Source organism: Artemia franciscana, chromosome 2 (genome assembly GCF_032884065.1).
Source record: "Artemia franciscana chromosome 2, ASM3288406v1, whole genome shotgun sequence".
Classification (NCBI taxonomy): domain Eukaryota; kingdom Metazoa; phylum Arthropoda; class Branchiopoda; order Anostraca; family Artemiidae; genus Artemia; species Artemia franciscana.
This window is the reverse complement of record NC_088864.1, coordinates 34,785,449-34,807,358: the sequence shown is the minus strand read 5'-3', so window position 1 is coordinate 34,807,358 and position 21,910 is coordinate 34,785,449. Positions and strand designations below refer to the sequence as shown.

The 21,910-nt window shown below is 36.4% G+C and overlaps 1 protein-coding gene across 1 annotated transcript in view; it reads left to right on the top strand.

Moving 5' to 3' along the window:
- The window catches only part of LOC136040652 (E3 UFM1-protein ligase 1-like), a 68,853-nt gene that overhangs the window by 9,127 nt on the left and 37,816 nt on the right, over positions 1-21,910 (top strand). The window contains exons 2-6 of the mRNA XM_065724940.1: positions 8,734-8,868; positions 11,294-11,439; positions 14,537-14,778; positions 17,436-17,625; positions 19,409-19,558. Coding sequence (XP_065581012.1) covers positions 8,789-8,868; positions 11,294-11,439; positions 14,537-14,778; positions 17,436-17,625; positions 19,409-19,558 — 808 coding nt within the window. The 5' untranslated portion in view covers positions 8,734-8,788. The remainder of the gene's footprint in view (positions 1-8,733; positions 8,869-11,293; positions 11,440-14,536; positions 14,779-17,435; positions 17,626-19,408; positions 19,559-21,910) is intronic.

Here is a 21,910-nt window from a genome sequence, read left to right as displayed (position 1 = left end):
AAATACCAAATACCTGCACTGCAATCCTGAATTCTAACCTGCCTTGGCACATTGATAGAAAGATAATCAAGACATCTGTTGATCATAGGTAGCACAATAGCGCTGCCTAAGTGAAGAGCAATGTGGGCACAATGTATTATTTCTTTGTTTTTCATTTGTTTTTGGTTTTAAACTAGGACACTTCCTATCGAAGGAGTTGTTATAGAAACTAAAGAGTTGTCATAGAAACTTCAAAAAGGGCTCATTTGACTGAAAATTAGAAGGGATAGTACCGTTTTTAATAGTCAAAAGTAATTGGAGGGCAACTAACATCCCTCGTACGTCCACAATTTCCCCAACCACATCCAATCAAAAATTTTGATAACCATTTTGTTCAACGTAAATGAAAGGTCGGGAAATTATGTCTTAAAGGACGACAACCCTCCAGAGCCCTCAGGGCAAGGGTTGAAAGTTATTCCCCGGGGGGCATAAAAGGTTTACATAGAAAGGATGATCATATAAACTTTGGGGGACTCATTTGATTAGGTTTCAGAAGTTCTAGTTCCCTTTTTAATATTCAGAATGATCAGAGGGTGGATACCCCACCTCATATTTTCCGAAAATGTATCTGATAGAAATTTTGAAATGACCATTTGTTTCTGTAAAAAAAACAAGAGCTAAGAGCTCATATGGCACTTGTGACGAGGCGAGAAGAGCTAAGAGCCAAGAGATCATATGGTATGAGCTCTAACAAAATTCTATGAATCAATAGATTGATTTAAAAAGGAAAATAAGAGGCTTAATGCCGGTCAAGATTTAAAATAAGAGCTCTGAGTCACAAAGTCCTTCTAAATATCAAAATTCATTAAGATCCGATCACCCACTCGTAAGTTATAAATACCTAATTTTTTCTAATTTTTCCTCTCCCTTTTGCCCCCCAGATGGTCGAATCTGGGAAAACGACTTTATCAAGTCAAATTGTGCAGCTCCCTGACACGCCTACACATTTTCATCGCCCTAGCACGTCCAGAAGCACCGAACTCGCCAAATCACTGAACCCCTCCCCCCAACTCCCCCAAAGAGAGAGAATCCAGTACGATTCTGTCAATCACGTATCAAGGACATTCGTTTATTCTATCCACCAAGCTTCATCCCGATTCCTACACTCCAAGTGTTTTTCCAAGATTTCCCCCTCCAAATCCCCACAATGTCAAAAGATCTGGTCGGGATTTGAAATAAGAGCTCTGAGACATGAATTCCTTCTAAAAATCAAATTTCATCACGATCCGATCATCTATTCGTAAGATATAAATACCCCAATTTTCATGTCTTCCAAGAATTCCGGTTTCCCCCTCCAACTCCCCCGAATGTCACAGGATCTGGTCGGAATTTGAAATTAGAACTTTAAAGCACAAGATCCTTCTAAATATCAAATTTCATTAAGATCTGGTCACCCTTTCGTAAGTTACAAATACCTCAATTTTCAAAATTACCCCCCCCCCCAATTCCACTAAAGAGAGCAGATCCTGTCCAGTTATGTCAGTCACGTATCTTAGACAGGTTTCTATTCTTCCCATCCAGTTTCATCCTGATCTCACAGCTTAAGTATTTTTAAAGTATTTTCTAAGATTTCCGGTCCCCCCAACTGTCCCCCCCCCAATTACGCTTGATCCGGTTGAGATTTAAAATAAGATATCTGAGTTACGAGGTCCTTCTAAATATGAAGTTTCATGAAGATCCGATCACTCCTTCGTAAGTTAAAAATACGTAATTTTTCCTTTTTTTTCAGAATTACCCCCCCCCCCCCCCCGCAATTGATCGGATCCGTTCCAATTATGTAAATCACGTATGCAAGACTTCTGCTTATTTTCCAACCAAGTTTCATCCCAATCCCTCCAATCTAAGCGTTTTCCATCATTTTAGGTTTCCCCAACCCAAACTTCCCCCAATGATACCAGATCCGGTCGGGATTTAAAATAAGAGCTTTGAGACACGATATCCTTCTAAATATCACATTTCATGAAGATTCAATCACCCGTTCGTAAGTTAAAAATACCGCATTTTTTCTAATTTTTCAGAATTAACCCCCCCCCCCAACTACCCCAAAGAGAGCAGATCCGTTCTGGTTATGTCAATCATGTATCTAGGACTGTTTTTTCCCCCCCACCAAGTTTCATCCCGATCCCTCCACTCTAAGTGTTTTCCAAGTTTTAGGTTTCCCCCTCCCAACTCCCCCCCAATGTCACCAGATCCGGTCGGGTTTAAAATAAGAGCTCTGAGCCACGATATCTTTCTAAATATCGAATTTCATTGAGATCCGATCACCCGTTCGTAAGTTGAAAATACCTCATTTTTTTAATTTTTCAGAAATACCCCCCCCCCCCAACTACCCAAAAGATAGTGGATCCGTTCCGTTTATGTCAATCATCTATCTAGGACTTGTGTTTATTTTTCCCACCATGTTTCATCCCGATTCCTCCACTCTAAGTGTTTTCCAAGTTTTAGGTTTCCCCCTCCCAACTCCCCGCCCCCGTCACCAGATCCGGTCGGGATTTGAAATAAGAGCTCTAAGACACGATATCCTTCTAAACATCAAATTTCATTGTGATCCGATCACCCGTTCGTAAGTTGAAAATACCTCATTTTTTCTAATTTTTAAGAATTACTCCCCCCCCAACTACCCCAAAGAGAGCGAATCAGTTCCAATTATGTCAATCATGTATCTGGGACCTGCGCTTATTTTTTCCATCAAGTTTCATCCCGATCCCTCCGCTCTAAGTGTTCCAAGATTTTAGGCTTCCCCCACCTCCAACTCCCCCCAATGTCATCAGATCCGGTCGGAATTTAAAATAAGAGCTCTGAGACACAATATCATTCCAAACATCAAATTTCATTAAAATCCAATCACCCGCTCATAAGTTAAGAATACTTCATTTTTTCAATTTTTTCCGAATTAACCGGCCCCCCACTCCCTCCCCCCAGATGGTCAAATCGGGAAAACGACTATTTCTAATTTAATCTGGTCCGGTCCCTGATATGCTTGCCAAATTTCATCGTCCTAGCTTACCTGGAAGTGCCTAAAGTAGCAAAGGTTTTCAGGTTTTTTGACTTTAGGTTTCAGGGACTTTAGGCTTCGAGTTCTCTTTGTGGAACATATACATTATTTTTTTCTCCTCTTGATACTGGTTTTGTTCGTGAAACTTTTTGCGTGCTGATTTTTGTTCGTAAAACTTAATTTATCTTGATATTTTTCTTCGTAAAACTTGTTTTATGTTGTTTTATTTTTTAGTTAAACTTATTTTATCATGATATTTTTCTTCGGGAAACTTGTTGTATATTGTTTTCTTCTACGTGAAACATGATGCATGCCGATTTTTGTTTGTGAAACTTGTTCCATGTGGATTATTTCTTCAAGAAACTTATTGTATCTTGATTTATGTCATTGAAAAACTTGTTATATTTCTGTTTCTTCTTCATGAGACTTTGCATGTTGATCTTTCTCTTTGTGAAAGTTGTACAGTGATTTTTTCCCCGTGAAACCGGTTTTGTTCTTGGAAATTGTTGTGTGCTGATTTTTGCTCGTGAAACTTGATTCATCTTGATGTTTTCCTTCGTGAAACATGTTTTACGTTTCTTTATTCTTTCGTGAAGCTTAATTTATCATGATATTTTTCTTCGTGAAACTTGTCGCATGTTGTTTTTTTTCGTGAAACATGCATGCAAATTTTTGTTCGTGAAATATGTTGCCTGTGGATTATTTCTTCAAGAAACTTAATGTATCTTGATTCACGTCTTCCAGAAACTTATATTTTATTTCTTCGTCATGAAACTTGTTGCATGTTGACTTTTCTCTTAGTAGAACTTGTACGCCTTTTTATTACATGCTAGTAGGTTTAGTCAACCTAACCGACCTAAACTACATACAGTAGGTTTGGCTAGATGGCACATCATCTAACCTAACTATCATGATATTTTTCCAAGATAATCAATTGTATCGAAAATCTATACGCATAGTGAAGCTCGTATTTCAGAGGCATTAATGCCGCATGGTAGTGCATTCTTTTCTAAAGATGCAGGTAGTCTTACAAAATAAACGGCTAACATAGACATTTGGTTTAGCCAAAAATATTGTCCCACTGCATAGTGGCGTTTTCAGCCATTTTGTGGTGCAAAACAGCAATTCTAACCGAAAAAGATAAAAAAGCTATTGCATTAAAAATTGAGATAGTTAATTGATTCAGAATTATCGAGAATAAATAAGCATATTTAGCTTCGAGTTTCAGAGTCAGTACTGTCGTTCGGTGGTGCATTCTTTTTTAAAAGGTACCGGTAGTCCCACACATTAAACGGCTAACATGACTGTCCCACAGCAAATCGGTGTTTTGAGTCATTTTGTGGTGCAAAATAATAGTTCTAGCTAAAAGATGTTCAAAAAGCTATTGTTAACAATTTATAGGATAGCTAATTAAACTAGAATTTTTGAAAATCTATACGCATATTGAGTCTTGGGTTTCAGATACAGCCCCTTTCATATACGGAATAATTTTATGCTCGTTTTAAGTTTTAATGTCGCTCCTTACTTTCATTTAAAAAAACTTGTTTTTTTTTTAAATTTAATTTTCTAGAAGAATCCATAGCTTGGGATGATATTCGCATGTTGAAGAAACTTAATTTACAATTTTTAATCCCAATAAAACTTAATATCATTTCCAAAAGATTTAATCGATGCTCTGTGACAGCCTTAATACCCTTACACTCTTTCTGTTTATTCAAATTGTAAGAGCAGAAGTAATAATAGTAATAGCCCCAAAGTTTCAACTTAATACCCCCAGCTATATATTAATGAGGTGTCGTATTGGCAACCATAAACACGAAGCCTTTTGATTAATTTTAATGCAACATTTGGTTTAAAGCATAATGGGCTAGTTGCATTACTATGGGGGTTAACATACCCAATACCCTTAAAGAAATAATGATTGGACCGTTCTACTCTGCTATACAAAATGGTTGTCTTAAAATTTTGACTGGATGTGCTTGGAAAATGAATGGGTTTGAGAGAAAGGTTGCTTGTCCTCCATTCTCTTTTTACTCTTAAAAAGGGCAAAAAGCCTTTTTGTTTTGAATCGAATTAACTCCTTTATAAGTTTAATGATATTTCTAGTAATTATATGGTGCTACCTTTGATATTGTTTACATGCTCTAAACCTGCATTCACCTTAATACCCATAGTGTCATTAGTTGCAGTAATTGTAGTGGTATTATTAAAAGTATACACATAGTGCTTTCTGGCTAGTTCGAAATTCCACACTACTCACCCTTAAAGATCTAACTTAAGAATATAGGTTGTTCTTCAGATATTGCTTTGTCACAATTCTCATATTAGTTTTGATTTTTTCAACATCCGCCTAAACGTTCTTTCAAAGCTTCACTTTAGTGCCCTCATCTTGCAAAGTCGCAATAGCTATAGCAGCATTAATAGCAGTATAAATATAGCACCTTTGGTTTCTTCAACATCCCCTACAACACACGCTGAAAGTTTTGGCTAAATACCATCAACCGTTCCTGAAGCATTTCTGATGCGTGTGCTTGACAACCTGTGTGAGTATGGTATTTTTCGAATTAATTCCATACAGTTTCTATATACCCCAGATTTTTCGCCTTAATATCCTTAGTTTCAATAGCAGTAGTAGCAGCAGAATTAACTGTAGTAGCCAAGGCTTTAGAGGCAATAGTAGTAATAGTAACAGTAGTAGTAGTTTAAGTAGAAGCAGTGGCATTAGGATGTAACTATTTTCTTTTGGTTAGTTCATCATCCTTCACAACAAGCCCTGGTATTTTTTACTTAGCAGCAAACTCTTCCTAAGATATTGCTGTTACACCCTTTTGTCAACCTGCATACAGATTACGTGTTAAGATTCAGTTAACCTTCCCCCCAACAAATTTTTACCTTCATACCCTTAGGGATACTTGTAATAGTAGTCACAGTAGTACTTTTGATGCTACTTGTAAAGTATTAGTATTACTACTAGCATTATTAGTATTAACCTACTGCCTTTTGGTCAGTAGAATAACCCTCTCATTCAGTCCTGGAAGTTTCAACGTAATACAATGAGCCATTGCTATGACATTGCTGGTATGTCCCTTTGATAAGTTGTATCTTCATTTATTTCTTGAAATTTTCATGTCATTGTTCTTAACCTTACAAGTAGTTGCAATAGAAGTTGTAGTAGTAGTAGTAAATGTAGCAGTGACAGTAGTATTAGCAGTAGTTTGCACATATTTCCTTTTGGTGAGACGATCTTCCCCTTTAATCAATCTATGCAAGTTCCAACTCAATAACCAAATCAATTCTTGAGATACGCTATTTTGACAATTGGCATGCACATAGCGTCTTTTGATTTAGTTCGAATTTCCCCCCAATGCTGTAAATAAAATAGTCTGGTAGTAGTAGTGCTGATAGTTGTAGTAGTATCGGTAGCATGCAAATATTGTGTTTTTGATCATATACCGTATCATTTCTGAATTTCCCAAATGAATATACTCAGTTATTCCTTTGTTACACACTTTTAACAATCCTTATACACATAACGTGTTTTGATTTAGTTTAACGACATTCTCTGAAAGGTTCACCTGAATGCCCTTTGTCTTTTTTGAAAGGAAAGTTTAAACATGGATACCTATCTCAATGATATGTACAATGTGTAAACAATTAACGAATTGCATAAATTACAGCACTTGTCCTAAGGACTCTGGGGAGGTGGGCATCCCCAAAGACATGATTATGGGACTTTTCAACAAGGCTGAACGAAATGAATCTGTTAAAATTTTGGTTGGATATGTGTTCAGAAATGATAGGCTTGGGGGGGGGGCAAATTACCTTCTATTTATTTTTGACTTTTAAAAGGGACACTAAAACTTCCAATCAAATAAGCTCCATCCTCTCCAAAGCTTATACGACCAACCATTGTACAGAGCCCTTATGGGCTCTGCCCCTGGGCATAACTTATAACCCTTGCCCACGGGCCCCGGAGGATTGTATTAACCCTAAAGTCACAGTTGTAGAATTTTTGGACTATTTGTAAAAAAAGGCCATCTCACAATTTCAATAGAATGCGTTTCAGGAAGAAAATAATGTCAGGGGGCGTGGTTAGTTGCTCTTCGTAATTTTAGCCTCTTAAATGGGAACTAGAACTAAGCATTTCCAATCAAATGAGCCTCTTCTAAAGTTCAACCGACCACCCCTTGCATAAAAATCTTATATGCCCCTGGGTATAACTTACAACCCTTACCTCCCGAATCTGGGGGATTCAGTCAATTCCAACGACCTTATTATATGATCTTGGGGTATTTTCGAAACAGTGGCTTTCTTAAAATTTCTATCGACTGCATTTTCAGAAAATACGACGTTGGAGGGGAGGTTGACTGCCCTCCGAATAATTTGACTCATGAAAAGGGCACTAGATCATCTGATTTCCAATCAAATGAGCCCATTCCAGGGTTTTGCCACCACCCTTTCCATGAAAATCTTATATGCCCTCGGGTCATAATTCAGAACATTTGCGCTGAGGGCTGTGGGGGTGGGATTGTCATTCTCAAATGCATAGTTTCGAGACTTTTTAACTACGTTGAACAAAATGGCTATCTCAAAGTTCTGATTAGATGTGTTTTGGGAATTGATGGGCTGGAGGGTTGCTCTCCAATCACCTAACTAATAAAAAACACAATAGCACTTTCAATTTCCTATTTCCAATCAAATGACCCCCCTCCGAAGTATATGCGGTCGCCCTTTCTATATAAAATTTACTTGCCACCAGGACATAACTTACAACCCTTTCCCCACCGCCTTTGAGGGGAGGGTGTCATCCTAAAACACATTTTCTTGACTTTTCGAAGACGTTCAACAAAATGGCTCTCTCAAAATTTTGATTGGATGTGTGAGGGGAAATGGTGGGTGTGACTACCATTGACCCCTCCCCGTAGTCTATACGATCACGCTTTCTGTATAACCTTATAGACCCCATGGCATTACGAGCCTTGCCCTGGGGGCTCCGGGGTGGGGGTTTTCATCCCCAAAGACATAATTTCCGGACCTTTCAACTACGAATTGTCGATTTATGTAAGCATTTTTTCACTGTGAGAAGGCAGGAGAAAAAAAAAGAAGAAGAATAAAAATATTCATAGATGACACATTGCTTTTTGCCACTCTGGTAGACTATCAGTTGCGCTCCTTTTTTTCAATTTTCCAGCACCTTCAATTAGTTTGGAAAACGCTAAGGAGACTATTCATCAATAACACATTGTTGTTAAGACTCAAATCACCTTGAACAATTTCAATTCAATGTTAATTGTATATCCTAGCACTGAGGTTGGTGTTGTTTCTGTAAAAGAAACAAAAATATCAAAGGATGTTTGTTGATAGCTTCTGTGCAGAATGTTGTACTAACACTTGGTAATATGTTATCTTTTGGGTAGCCTATAATTAAGGCAATGATTTTAACGTATCAATGAATTGCTTCGAGATTATATTTACTTGTGCTCCATTGTAAATTTTAAGGTGTACAGTTAGTTGAAACTAAATATTGATCAATTATGGTAAACTTTAGTAAACTATCTAGGCTACTTGATAAGCTCGATATTTAATTAAATGTCGATGAGCCTCCACTCATGTATGGTGGATCATCAGCATTTTAGTTAACCTTATGCTCTTTGTTACATGGGTTTCAAACTAAAAGTGTTTGATATGTTTTTTTTCAGATTGTTTTTTATTCCCTAAGAGTGATTCCTTTAAATTGCTCCTAACTCAATTATAATGAGTGGATCAACTTGGGAGGAGGTGAAGAAATTAGCTGCTGATTTTCAGAAAGCCCAATTGTCATCAGCAGTTCAAAGGTATGTGCATTTTTAGTATTCTTAAGTGCCAGTTACCCATTGATAACAATTCTTTTTATCACGAAATTTCATTACTCTTGCAGAGCTTAAAGATTTGGGTTGGAATAGACCAAGAAGCCTAGCCCTTTGATTAGTACAATGCAGATGATATATACCATAGCTGAATAATTAAAAACAATACAGTGCCCTCAGGTATGGGTTATCGAAAACTAAACAAAAATAGATACCTCTAAAGTACCTGAAAGATAACTGAAAATGCTATAAAAGAAAGAAATAAATGAAACCACAAATCTGGTTTTCTGAGGCAATGGCTTCTCATCAAAGAAACCACATTAAATTGTCTTTTCACCTTACTCATATGCGCTCTCAGGAATTAAACCATGCACAATAACTAGAACAAGTTTGTTGTTGGTGTAATTGAATGGAGCTTCCAGAATTTCTTCTCTATGCTCCATAGAATAAGTTACAGATATTGTTGTTGTTGTCTAGTTTGAGCAGATCAACTGTTCATATAATTGCAATCCTATTTTAAATCTTGGGCTTTATTGAAGCCATGTCACTTTGAAAATCATACAAATGAAATTTTGGCACAGGCCAGGTCAACACTTACAATATGTTACAATATGTTAACGTACATACGTTATACAGAATGTTCTTGATTAAATAATTTGCATTGGTCTGTATATCACATCAATGTCCTGCCGTGTTCGTATAACGTATCTAAAGACATAAACTCAAATTTAAATACAGTTAAAATACATAAAAAAAATATTTATAAACGAAATAAAATAGGTATAAAAAATATGGTAAAGACCCAAAAATCATAGAATATTATGCAGATTACAATTATTATACACTTAATCAATAAAGACATAGCCTTTCTATGGGCCCACTTGGGGGAGTTGCCTGATATAGGATTGCTCTCATTGTAAACGCACCAAAACACTTTATAATTAGCTTTCTGAAAACATTTCTTTGTACATCATGTTTCCTAGACTTCATGAAAATATGTATTTCATGGGCATGACCTGTCCTCAATCAGAAAATGGTAACAGCAACATATCTTGATGTACCAGTTCATCTGATGGTGCATTAAAATTGGATTTACACATTCTCTAATGTAATCATTAGTCTCCCTATCAAATACATTATAAATATGTATAAAATATTCACATTTTATGTCTTTTATACTCATAATCTGGCCATTTAGCCACAACATCTGCAGTTGCATTTTCAGCAGTTCCAACATTTGCTAGGACCTAGACCAGAAGTGTATCATTTCCCATAAATTCTAATGACCTAACAATTTAAAGGGTACTTTAAACTATTTCATGACTAGATCTATGTTCATTTATCAGGTACTTAAGTCTGATGGTGAGTCAGGGCAAATCATCCAACTCTGAGCGTATCCATATCATAGGCGGCGCAATAGCGCTGCCTAAGAAAAGAGCGATGTTGGCACAATATATTATTTGTTATTATTTTTGTTTTTAACCAGGCCACGTCGTATCTAAGGAATTGTCGTAGAAACTTCAAAAAGGGTTTATTCGATTGGAAATTGAAAGGGCTAATGCCCTTTTGAATAGTCGAAAGTCATTGGTGGGTAACTAACCCCCCTTCCACGCCCATCATTCCCCCAAACACATCCAATCAAAATTTTGAGATAGCCATTTTGCTCAAAATAGTGCTGAGTCAGGACTTAGCTTGTTTTTGAACCCATTCAGCAATATCCTACAGATTGGACATAGCTCGTTTATGTACCGAATCAAGACCATGCTTGTTTTTGAACCGTGCTTTTGAAATTCCGTAGCTTGGACTTAGCTCTTGCTTGCATTCAGTTAGGCTTGTCTTGTCTTTTCACTGAGCTTGTTCTTATTCTGACTCAGAACTCTCAGGAATTCTGACTCTGACTCGGAAGCCTCTGCTAAGTATTTGCTAAAGTTGATGATAGTATTCACATAAAAATTACTCTTTTTTAAAAGCATGTTTTATAGTAATACATCTTGATGGATAGCTTATGAGCTTCCCCTGTTTGGAATCACCACAAACAGCAAATATTTTTTATGCACATGTAGTTCTAAAAAATTTATTTACTTGATTTGTTGTTTGTATTGGCACAGGCTGTTCTTTATTTATAATTTGTTGCTACTAACCGTATCATTGTTTAATCTACTTAAAAATGTACAGGTTGTTAATTGGCACACCATCCTAGAAAAACCTTTTTCAAAACTAGGACCCATTTTCCTACAATCTTTGAAGCTTTATAAGCAGGTCAAGAATAGATTTCAGAGCCTTGAGAAACTTTCTCACTGTGTCTAATTTGGGCTAAAACACCACTCTTAGGGAGTTTACCTAAGAGAACAAAAACAATCTTATTACATTACATTATCTGATTATGGTAAATAATCTTTTTTTCTAATTACAGACTTTCTGAAAGAAATTGCGTGGAAGTCATCAATAAATTAGTTTCTCTGAAACTCGTAGATATCCTGTATACTATTGATGGAAAAGAGTATATTACCCGGACACATTTAGCTAGAGAAATTGTCGATGAGTTGATTTCTCAGGGGGGTAAGTTATTTTCCAAATTTTTCTCCAATGTTAGAATTAAACTAAAAACAAGACTTTCTTTTTCTTGAAAGGTAATAGACGCTACTTTAAACTGAAAAGCAGCGGAATTTGGCTCATTTCAAATGTGAGTTTCAAAGCTAAGACGATTAATGGTCAATGAAATTCTGAAGCATGGAATAAACATAAACTTACATTTACAACATGGGTGATCTTAAAATGAATAGAAATTACTGCAAGGTGCCCATTTATCAATATACAATATTTTGAAAATTCTTAGACTGGCTTAGAGTTACAGGGGATGTAGATAAAGGCAAAGGGACCAAAAATACAGTGAAAACACTTCTATAAGACAATAAAGTAATAAGGTATCGAAAAAACAGCTCTATTGATTCGTGAAGTAAATTGGACCAAATCTGTTTTGTTCCTAGCTGGCTAAACAATTAATAGACATTTATACTGGGTAATACAAACCTAGGAGGAAGAACAATATTTTGAAAAAAGCAGGCCGTGTTGATTTGTAAAAACTCAAAAATGTGCCTTTCATTGTTCTAACCGGTGTTAAACTCTCAGGGTAAATAAACTGGACAGAGAGAACCCTAATGAGAACAATAGATTCTGGAAGACAAATTTGTTCATGTTGATTCTTAGCACAAAAATTCAAATTTTTTTGCAACTCTTCTTTAAAACTGTAGGCAACTCAGTTAAAATTTTATGACCAAGCAAACCACAATTAAACTAAGAAAATTAAGGAAATAATTCGGGCTGTGTTGATTTATGACGTCCTATTTTCCTTAATGCATCAAGACAGAACTCTTTCTTGCAAATTACCCTGGCCTACATTTATCTACACAAAAACAATAGAAAAGAAATATAAAATAAAAAGATTATTTTAATATAATGGTAGATTAAGGCATGTGTATACACAAGGGTGTCTACAGGATAGCTTCAGCTCCGTAGATTACCACAAATTAAGCCAATTTAATTCGTATTAATCAGCTAATGAGTAAAAGGTTTATTCAATATATATTATATAAAACTACTGTTGCTAGAAAACTCTACTAAAAATCGAAATTTTATGCAAAACTTCAAATACAATCCAGAATTCTTAATCTTAAGCCGACCCCCCCCCCCCTAAAAAAATTAACAAATGTTCCGAATATTGGCCAATGATAAACTTGTATCAGTTAAAAACAAACAAGAATTTATTTCAAAAAAGTTTCTGAAAAAGGAAGTTTGTCAAAAAAAAAAATGTAAAGAATAAAAATTAAAACCTAAAACGAGTAGAAATGAAGTCGTATTATTATACAAACTCAAAACGATCAAAATTTACTGTTAATCAATGAACAAAACCCTAAACAAACAGAATTTAAAATAAACGGTCACATCAAACATAAGGCCCGTTAATTCGGAAAAAATAGAAAAAATGAAGTATTTTTAACTTACGAACGGTTTTCAGATCTTAATGAAATTTAATGTTTGGAAGGATATCGTGTCTCAGAGCTGTTATTTTAAATCCTGACCGGATCTGGTGATATTGGGGGGGGGGGGAGTTGGGAGGGGGAAACCTAAAATCTTGGAAAACACTTAGAGTGGAGGGATCAGGATGAAACTTGGTGGGAAAAATAAGCACAAGTCCTAGATACATGATTGACATAACCGGAACAGATCCGCTCTCTTTGGAGTAGTTGGAGGGGTGTTAATCTGGTATCATTGGGGGGATTTTGGGGTGAGGGAACCTAAAATCATTGAAACGCTTAGATTGGAGGGATCGGGATAAAAATTGGTGGGAAAAATAAGCAGAAGTCTTAGATATGTGATTTACATAATTGGAACGGATCCGCTCTATTGGGGGGGGGGGGTAATTCTGAAAAATAGAAAAAATGACGTATTTTTAACTTACGAAGGAGTAATTGGATCTTACATGAAACTTCATATTTAGAAGGACCTCGTAACTCAGATCTCTTATTTTAAATCTCTACCGGATCCAACGTCATTGGGGGGGGGCAGTTGAGGGGACCGGAAATCTTAGAAAATACTTAAAGCGTAGAGATCAGGATGAAACTGAATGGGAAGAATAAAAACCTGTCTAAGATACGTGAGTGACATAACCGGACCGGATCTGATCTCTTTGGTGGAGTTGGGGGGGGGTAATTTAGAAAAATGAGGTATTTGTAACTTATGAAAGTGTGACCAGATCTTAATGAAATTTAATGTTTAGAAGGATCTTGTGCTTTAAAGCTCTAATTTTAAATTCTGACCAGAACCTGTGACATTGTGGGGAGTTGGAGGGGGAAACCGGAATTCTTGGAACACGTGAAAAACCGGAATTCTTGGAACCCGTGAAAATTAGGGTATTTTTATCTTACGAATAGGTGATCGTATCTTAATGAAATTTGATATTTAGAAGGAATTCTTGTCTCAGAGGTTTTATTTCAAATCCCGACCAGATCTTTTGACATTGGGGGGAGTTGGAGGGGGAAATCTTGGAAAACACTTGGAGTGGAGAAGTCGGGATGAAGCTTGGTGGATAGAATAAGCAAATGTCCTTGATACGTGATTGACGCAACCGTACCGGACTCGCTCTGTTTGGGGGAGGGGTTCAGTGATTTGGCGAGTTTGGTGCTTCTGGACGTGCTAGGACGATGAAAATTGGTTGGCGTGTCAAGGAGCTGCACAAATTGACTTGATGAAGTCGTTTTCCCAGATTCGACCATCTCGGGGCTAAAGGGAGAGGAAAAATTAGAAAAAAAATAGGTATTTATAACTTACAAGTTTGTGATCGGATCTTAATGTATTTTGATATTTAGAAGGACATCTTGACTCAAAGCTCTTATTTTAAATCCTGACCATCATTAAGCCTCTGATTTTCGTTTTAAATAAATCTATTGATTCTTAGAATTTTATTAGAGCTCATACCATATGAGCTCTTAGCTCTGTGTAATATCTGGAGAAACAATTATGTAAACCCTGCGATCGTTTTTCAGTATCCCCTGCTTAAGCCCTTCAAGCCACAATGCTCTTGGGAAACAATTTGGTTATATTGTTTAAAAGCTAAAATGGAATTTTGTCAATGTTTATTGTTTTTTTCTCGTTCTAGGGAAAGCAAATTTGACAGACCTTGTTTATATCTTAAATGTAGACTACAGTCATATAGAAGATCGCTTGCCAGAAGTCACGAGGCTGCATCCAGGTGTGAAATTCGTAAATGGTCAGCTTTTGGACAAACCTTATATCGACGGTTTAGCATTAGAAGTCAATGAAGTTTTGCAAAGAAGTGGACAAGTATACATACCTGAATTGGTGAAGCAGTTTGACTTACCTGGTGATTTTGTGCTAGAGGTTTGTTCGCTAGTCGTCTAATTCTCAACAATTTTGCTATCTAGGTCAAATATAGTATATCAACGAATCTGTCTAGATTCTTCACCTTATTTTCCGTATGTTGTTCATTCCACCTGTCACTTTTTCATCCTAGGAAATATTTCAAAGCATTAAGATCATGCCTTCAGTCGAGAGTAATTGGTGGGTACGATCATTCCAAAGAATCATCCATCCTGACGTGCGACCATCCATCTTTAAGTGAAAAATTTACCTATGTTATGTAACCCCTCCCCCCTGTCCCCATTATTTGGGGACAAATAGTCTGTGTACACGCAAGAAAGGTGAAAGAAAAAAAAATATCGGAAAGCTGTTGGTTTGAATTTTGTTATTAATTAGAATAACCAAATACCTTAATTTAAAGGTGCTATGTAACACACCATCAAAGTCATATTTGTAACTCAACCTATTTAAAAAAATGCGCTCGATCAATGGATATAATTTGCTAAAAGAGATAAATGTGAATTTCGTCTTATCAGTTCAGGGCATCACGTGATGGAGATCCTTAATAAAAGACAGGTTCTTGAGGCATTCGGTGAAAGGCAAAATGCAATGGTTGTCTTATGCCCCTCTGCTCCACCCAACGGCTATTGGGGTGGGTAGACCAGGAGAGCAAAAAATGGCATCTTTTTATCAACCTGGTGTCCACTTCTTCATTGGCAGAATGTTATTGCTGAAAATGTGATCTTAAACCAGCTCGGTGGTTAAGAGGACATAAAAGAGCTTGTTGCTCTTTTATGAAATAAATTTGGTAACTAGATTTTGGCGGTCTTTACCATCTGCTTATAAAAGACGCTCTACTTTTCTAACTTGGGTTCTGAAAAACGGTAGAGGATTAACGTCAACTGTAGTTCAAAATCTGTATAAGCAGATACCTAGTCTGGCAGGTCCATTTTCATTCTGGTATTTGTGCAGTACTTATTGTTCCTACAAAAGTCATTGACTTGCAAATTTTTAATGTGATAACAATAACTGCTCATTCAAAGATTCACTTTATATTGATTGCTGTGAAATGGATTTTTTCCCTGACTCTTTATAGAATGTTGTAAGCAAAAACTACTGGGAAAATTTAGGCCTAAATAGTTTGAATATTTATTTCAGTGATTCATGTTAAGTACATTGAGCAACTGCCCATAAAATGAAAATCAAATTTTACTCTAGAATCAGATTTTTCAATCCCTTTTGCCTTAAGCTAGAAACCTCGACTTTTAGTATAATATGTACTATTTATTTTGCCTTTACAAGAAGGTTTCAAAATTGTTTCTATTGCCATTCAAGCGATGGTACTAAAAGAAAAACCACTTGCATTAGTTAACCATGCAGCTAATAGCAACTTTAGCAAAATTAAAAAATAACTTCCTGTATCATCTAGTTTTTTATTATTTTTATCATTATTATCATGCAACGTAAGAAAGAATGACATTTTGTGACGTCGAAAAGTGCCAGTAATTAAATGATTTGATAATTAGGCCTAAATTTTTGTGAAATTTTCAGTCATGACTAGTACTAAAAATATTATAACATTACCTTTTTTGTTTATTAATTAGTTTAATAATACTTTTTTTTGCTGTCTGAAGAAGGTGGTTCTATAGAGTTTCATCTTTCTTCCAATGACCCTTCAACTGCTTCTCGCATGAAACAAAGTTCAGACTTTTAAACATCCCTAATCAGATATGCTTCTGTTCGCAGTTGTATTCATACAAACTTGTCTCAATAGGTTGTTGAAACAAGACAACAGTAAAAGTAAAAATTGTGAAACTACTGGAGTGATGTAATAGGACCTAAATTTGTTACCAGTGTGCTGTGATACACTTTGAAATCTAATCTGGTTTGGGATATAGTGTTGCCTGGTTTGGCAAAAATAAAGAAAGAAGAATGAAATAATCATAATAATGACGAAAACACAAAGTTTATTTTCTCCAACTTATAATTTTTGATGTTTTCTATGTTGAAAAGTAAAGAGTTATCGTAGGCAGCGCAATAGCGCTGCCTAAGTAAAGAGGGATGTGGGTACTATGTATTATTATTTTTTTCTTAGACGAGGGTACTTCGTGTTGAATGACTTGTCATAGAAACTTCAAAAAGGGCTTATTTGATTGGCAATTGAAAGGGTTAGTGCCCTTTTTAATAGTCGAAAGTGGTACGCCCCCCCCCCCACATCCCTTAGGGCAAGGGTAGCAAGTCATGCCCTGAGGGGGGCATATAAGTTTTTTTTTTTATAGAAAGCGTGATCTTATAAACATCAGAGGTGGCTCATTGGATGGGTAATCAGTAGTTCTAGTGCACTTTTAAAGATTCAAAGTTATCAGAGGGCGGAGAGGGCATACTTGTAAGGTTAAGAGCATTGAGATGAAAATTTCAAGAAGTCTATGGACATGTAGGTATTCAAGGACATATCAGCAATGTGATAGTAATGGATAACTATTAAATTGAAACTTCTAGGGCTTGATGAGAGGGACTACTGACCAAAAGACAATATGTTAATACTACTGCTGCTAGTAGTAACATAAGATGTATTTATTATGAAATACTCATACAATAGTACAAAAGGTATTAAGTTATTAAGATTAAGATATTTGAGTGGTTTATTTTTACATTTCTCTTTTCTTTCTGTTTTATAGCAAATAACCCAGCGGGTCGGAACTTTGATAGATGGCAGATTTGAAAAAGACGATAAGTCCAGAATCTTCACGGACGACTTCATTTTGCAAATGAAGGCCAAGGTTCGTGGCATTTTGTCAGCCGCAACCAGACCTGTCTCAGTTGCAAGCTTGGTCAATCATTATAATATCCCTGAAAGGCAGTTCTTTAGTATGTATTCTTGATAGATTATAGCAATTCATAATGAGTCATTTGACATACTTTTCCGTCAAAATGAAACCACGGTCTTTCTGATCAAACTGCAAGTATATTTCCCTATGACAAAAAGCACATCTAATAACCAAAGTGCTTAGTTCTTAGTCGTGCTTCCATGTCTGCGAGCTTCTTTTTCGTGGTCTGAGAATTAGGGACTTTGATGGAAATATCATCAGAGCCCTCATCAAAATGATGTTTAAATGGTGGGAGGAGCAATTGCTTAATTTTTTATGCTAGTAATTTATCATTAGTGGTGTTATGTAAGTATTTTCCGTATAAAAGAGTCTTATGTGTTTTTGTTCTCATATTAAAGAAATCAGTGCTGAGAGGGGAAATGGATCAGATCAGAAAGATCTTAACTGTTTAATGATCTAAATTCACTGTAAACTGAGCGTAAAATTTGATGTGATTGCTGAAGAATAATTCCTCCGAAACGGAATGAATAATTGAAAATAAGAAAGGTTTCTTTTCTTTCCTAAAAGTCAAAATGTCCTACTTGCCACAGCCTTCAACATACGTCTTATGATGGGATCACTTCAGCTATTGCAGGAAATGTCCGGCTGACGGAAGCTGCGTTTTTACTGCCGCTGTAGAAGGATCGACTGAGCAGTCAGGCGTTTCTGCTCTAAGATGAGTTCATCTAATTAGCTGGGCATCACTGTTATGAGTGTTTCTGACTCCCTCTTAGAATCAGAACTCTATGACAGGTTGGATGGTCTTAATTCAATATCTTCCCTTTAATAAAACAGAAGGACAGGAATAAAAGAAAACCCTGAAAAATATCGACGCTTAACACACGACAATACATGTTCATTTTCCTATTTTGATTTATCTTACATATCATTAATTTAGTATACATTTAACACTGTTACTTAGTATCTTACGTACTAAAATCATATTGTCGACCCTTTTGACATGCTGATTTAATGAAACCCCATTCGATTTAAGTAACATTTCTATTCTAAAATCTTACCAATGTTTTGTGTTCATTAATAAATATCTGTTAGCAAAATCACAAGCAGTTTTGACTTACTAGGGTAAATAAAAGCATTTTAATAGCATCGATTAAAAACTTAATGCGCTGCATTGCCCTCATTGATGAAAAATAAATACAATAAAATGTCGAAATATATACTTACAATCATAAAGGCAACGGAATAATGAGGAATGATAAAATGGGTATATTTACAATAAAGCGAAGCGTGACCCTTGATATTTAACTCTGTGTCTAAACTCCTTAAACTTACTACGCTGGATCCATTACTTCAAATCTATGTACCAATGTTTTATCTCTCAAGATATCTGGCTTTAAAGATTTTGAATTTTTCACTTTCAAAAACGTATTCAGAAAAGCGTATTCTTTATACAAGAGGAAAAAAATTTCAATATTTTTACCGTAACGTAATGGATTTTAAAGCCTAGCTAAGAATTAAATTAGTTTTCCCGAAATGAAGCAGTTCAAAATTAAAAGGAAAAAACTCGTATTTATTTGCAAGTCAATTTGTGCTTGAAGCTATTTGTCAATATATTTGACTTTATTTTTCCAAAATATTATTAGAAATGGTGGAGGGTGCCCATTCACATGTGATAACAGACGTTTTAAGATCTGTGCTAACCACTCTTCCCCCCCCCCCCCCCCGACTTCAATAATGGGAAATCTGCTCACTTATTTGCCTAAAGACGCTTGTTACGATTTAAGTAAGTTAGTCTGTTGCTTTTTTTTCTTTATCTTTTTCAGATATTGCTGATGAACTCTTAGCGATGAAGCGCATCAGTGGCTCTCTGATTGGTGGCAGGCAAGCCTCAAAAGCAAATTTTATTCCTTCAATTTTCACACAAATGCAGCAAGAGTGGGTTGATAATTTCTACAAGCAGAACGGATATTTAGGTATAATGTTAATTTAGAGTAGTTTAAAAGGCACTATTAAAACAAGAATACATTTTCATTTTGAAACATATTTTCCCACTACTGAAACTCTTTTCCTCTTTGCATTGGAAAAATGCGACACACCACGTCAAAAATAAATTAGTAAAATTATGCATGTAAAATTCAAGTTAATTGAAAACGAAGAAGTAGACCAAGTGACATATAGCGATCGCAAATTCTGTCGGTCCCTATTTTGTTAGTTTAGGCACTTCCAGGTAAGCTAGGACGATGAAATTTGGCAGGCGTATCAGGAACCAGATCAGATTATATTAGAAATTGTCATTTCCCCGATTAGACCATCTGGGGGGAGGGGAGTGGGGGGACGGTTAAATCGGAAAAAATAGAGAAATGAGGTATTTTTAACTTACGAACGGGTGATCGGGTCAATGAAATTTGATATTTAGAAGGATATCGTGTCTCAGAGCTCTTATTATAAATCCCGACCAGATCTGGTGACATTGGGGGAGATGGGGGGGGGACCTAAAATCTTGGAAAACGCTTAGAGTGGAGGGATCGAAATGAAACTTGGTGGGAAAAAATAAGCTGAAGCTCCAGATACGTGATTGACATAACTGGAACGGATCCACTCTATTTGGGGGAGTTGGGGGGAGGGTTATTCTGAAAATTTAGAAAAAATGAGGTATTTTGAACTTACGAAGGAGTGACTGGATCTTAATGAAATTCCATATTTAGAAGAACCCCGTAACTCAGATCTCTTATATTAAATCCCAACCGGATCCAGCATCATTGGGGGGAGTTAGGGGGGGAACCGGAAATCTTGGAAAAGACTTAAAGCGGAGAGATCAGGGTGAAACTTAGAGGGAATAATAAAAACAAGTCCAAGGTACGTGACTGACATAACTGGACTGTATCTGCTCCGGGTTCATTGACATTGGGAGGAGTTGGGGAGGGAACCTAAAATCCTGGAAAACCCTTAGATTGGAGGGATCAGGATGAAACTTGGTGGAAAAAATAAGCAGAAGTACTAGATACGTGACTGACATAGCTGGAACGGATGTGCTCTAATTGGGGGGGGGGGGTTAATTCTGAAAAATTAGAAAAAAAGAGGTATTTTTAACTTACAAAGGAGTGATCGGATCTTAATGAAGTTTCATATTTAGAAGGACCTCGTAACTCAGATCTCTTATTTTAAATCCCGACCGGATCCAGCGTCATTGGGGGGGGGGGGACCGGAAATCTTGGAAAACTCTTAAAGCGGATAGATCAGGATGAAACTTGGTGGGAAGAATAAAAAACATGTCCAAGATACGTGACTGACATAACCGGACCAGGTCTGCTCTCTTTGGTGGAGTTGGGAGGGTGGGAGGGGGGGGGGGGAGTAATTCGGAAAAATTAGAAAAATGAGGTATTTGTAACTTACAAACGGGTGATCAGATCTTAATGAAATTTAATATTTAGATGGATCTTGTGCTTTAGAGCTCTTATTTTAAATCCTGACCAGATCCGGTGACATTGGGGGGAGTTGAAGGGGGAAACTGGAATTCTTGGAAAACGTGAAAATTGAGGTATCTTTATCTTAGGAATGGTTGATCAGATCTTAATGAAACTTGATATATAGAAGGATCTTATATCTCAGATGCTGAATTCAAATTCGAATCAGATCCGATTCAAATTTTCAATTTAAATCTAATCCAGGGACATAGGGGGATGGAGGGGGAAACAGAAATCTTGGAAAACGCTTAGAGTAGAGAGATCGTGATGAATCTTGATGAGAAGAATAAGCACAAGTTATAGATACGTGATTGATATAATTGGAACGGATCTGTTCTCTTTGGAGGAGCTGGGGATGTTAATTTGGAAAAATGAGAAAAATTGAGGTATTTTTAACTTAAGAACGGGTGACCGGATCTTAATGAAATTTGATATTTAGAAGGGGCTAATGTCTCAGGGTCCTTATTTCAAATCCGACCAGATCTGTTGACATTGGGGGGAGTTGGAGGGGGGAGTAATTCGGAAAAATTAGAAAAATGAGGTATTTGTAACTTACAAACGGGTGATCAGATCTTAATGAAATTTAATATTTAGATGGATCTTGTGCTTTAGAGCTCTTATTTCAAATCCTGACCAGATCCGGTGACATTGGGGGGAGTTGAAGGGGGAAACCGGAATTCTTGGAAAACGTGAAAATTGAGAATGGGTTATCTTAGGAATGGGTGATCAGATCTTAATGAAACTTGATATATAGAAGGATCTTATATCTCAGATGCTGAATTCAAATTCGAATCAGATCCGATTCAAATTTTCAATTTAAATCTAATCCAGGGACATAGGGGGATGGAGGGGGAAACAGAA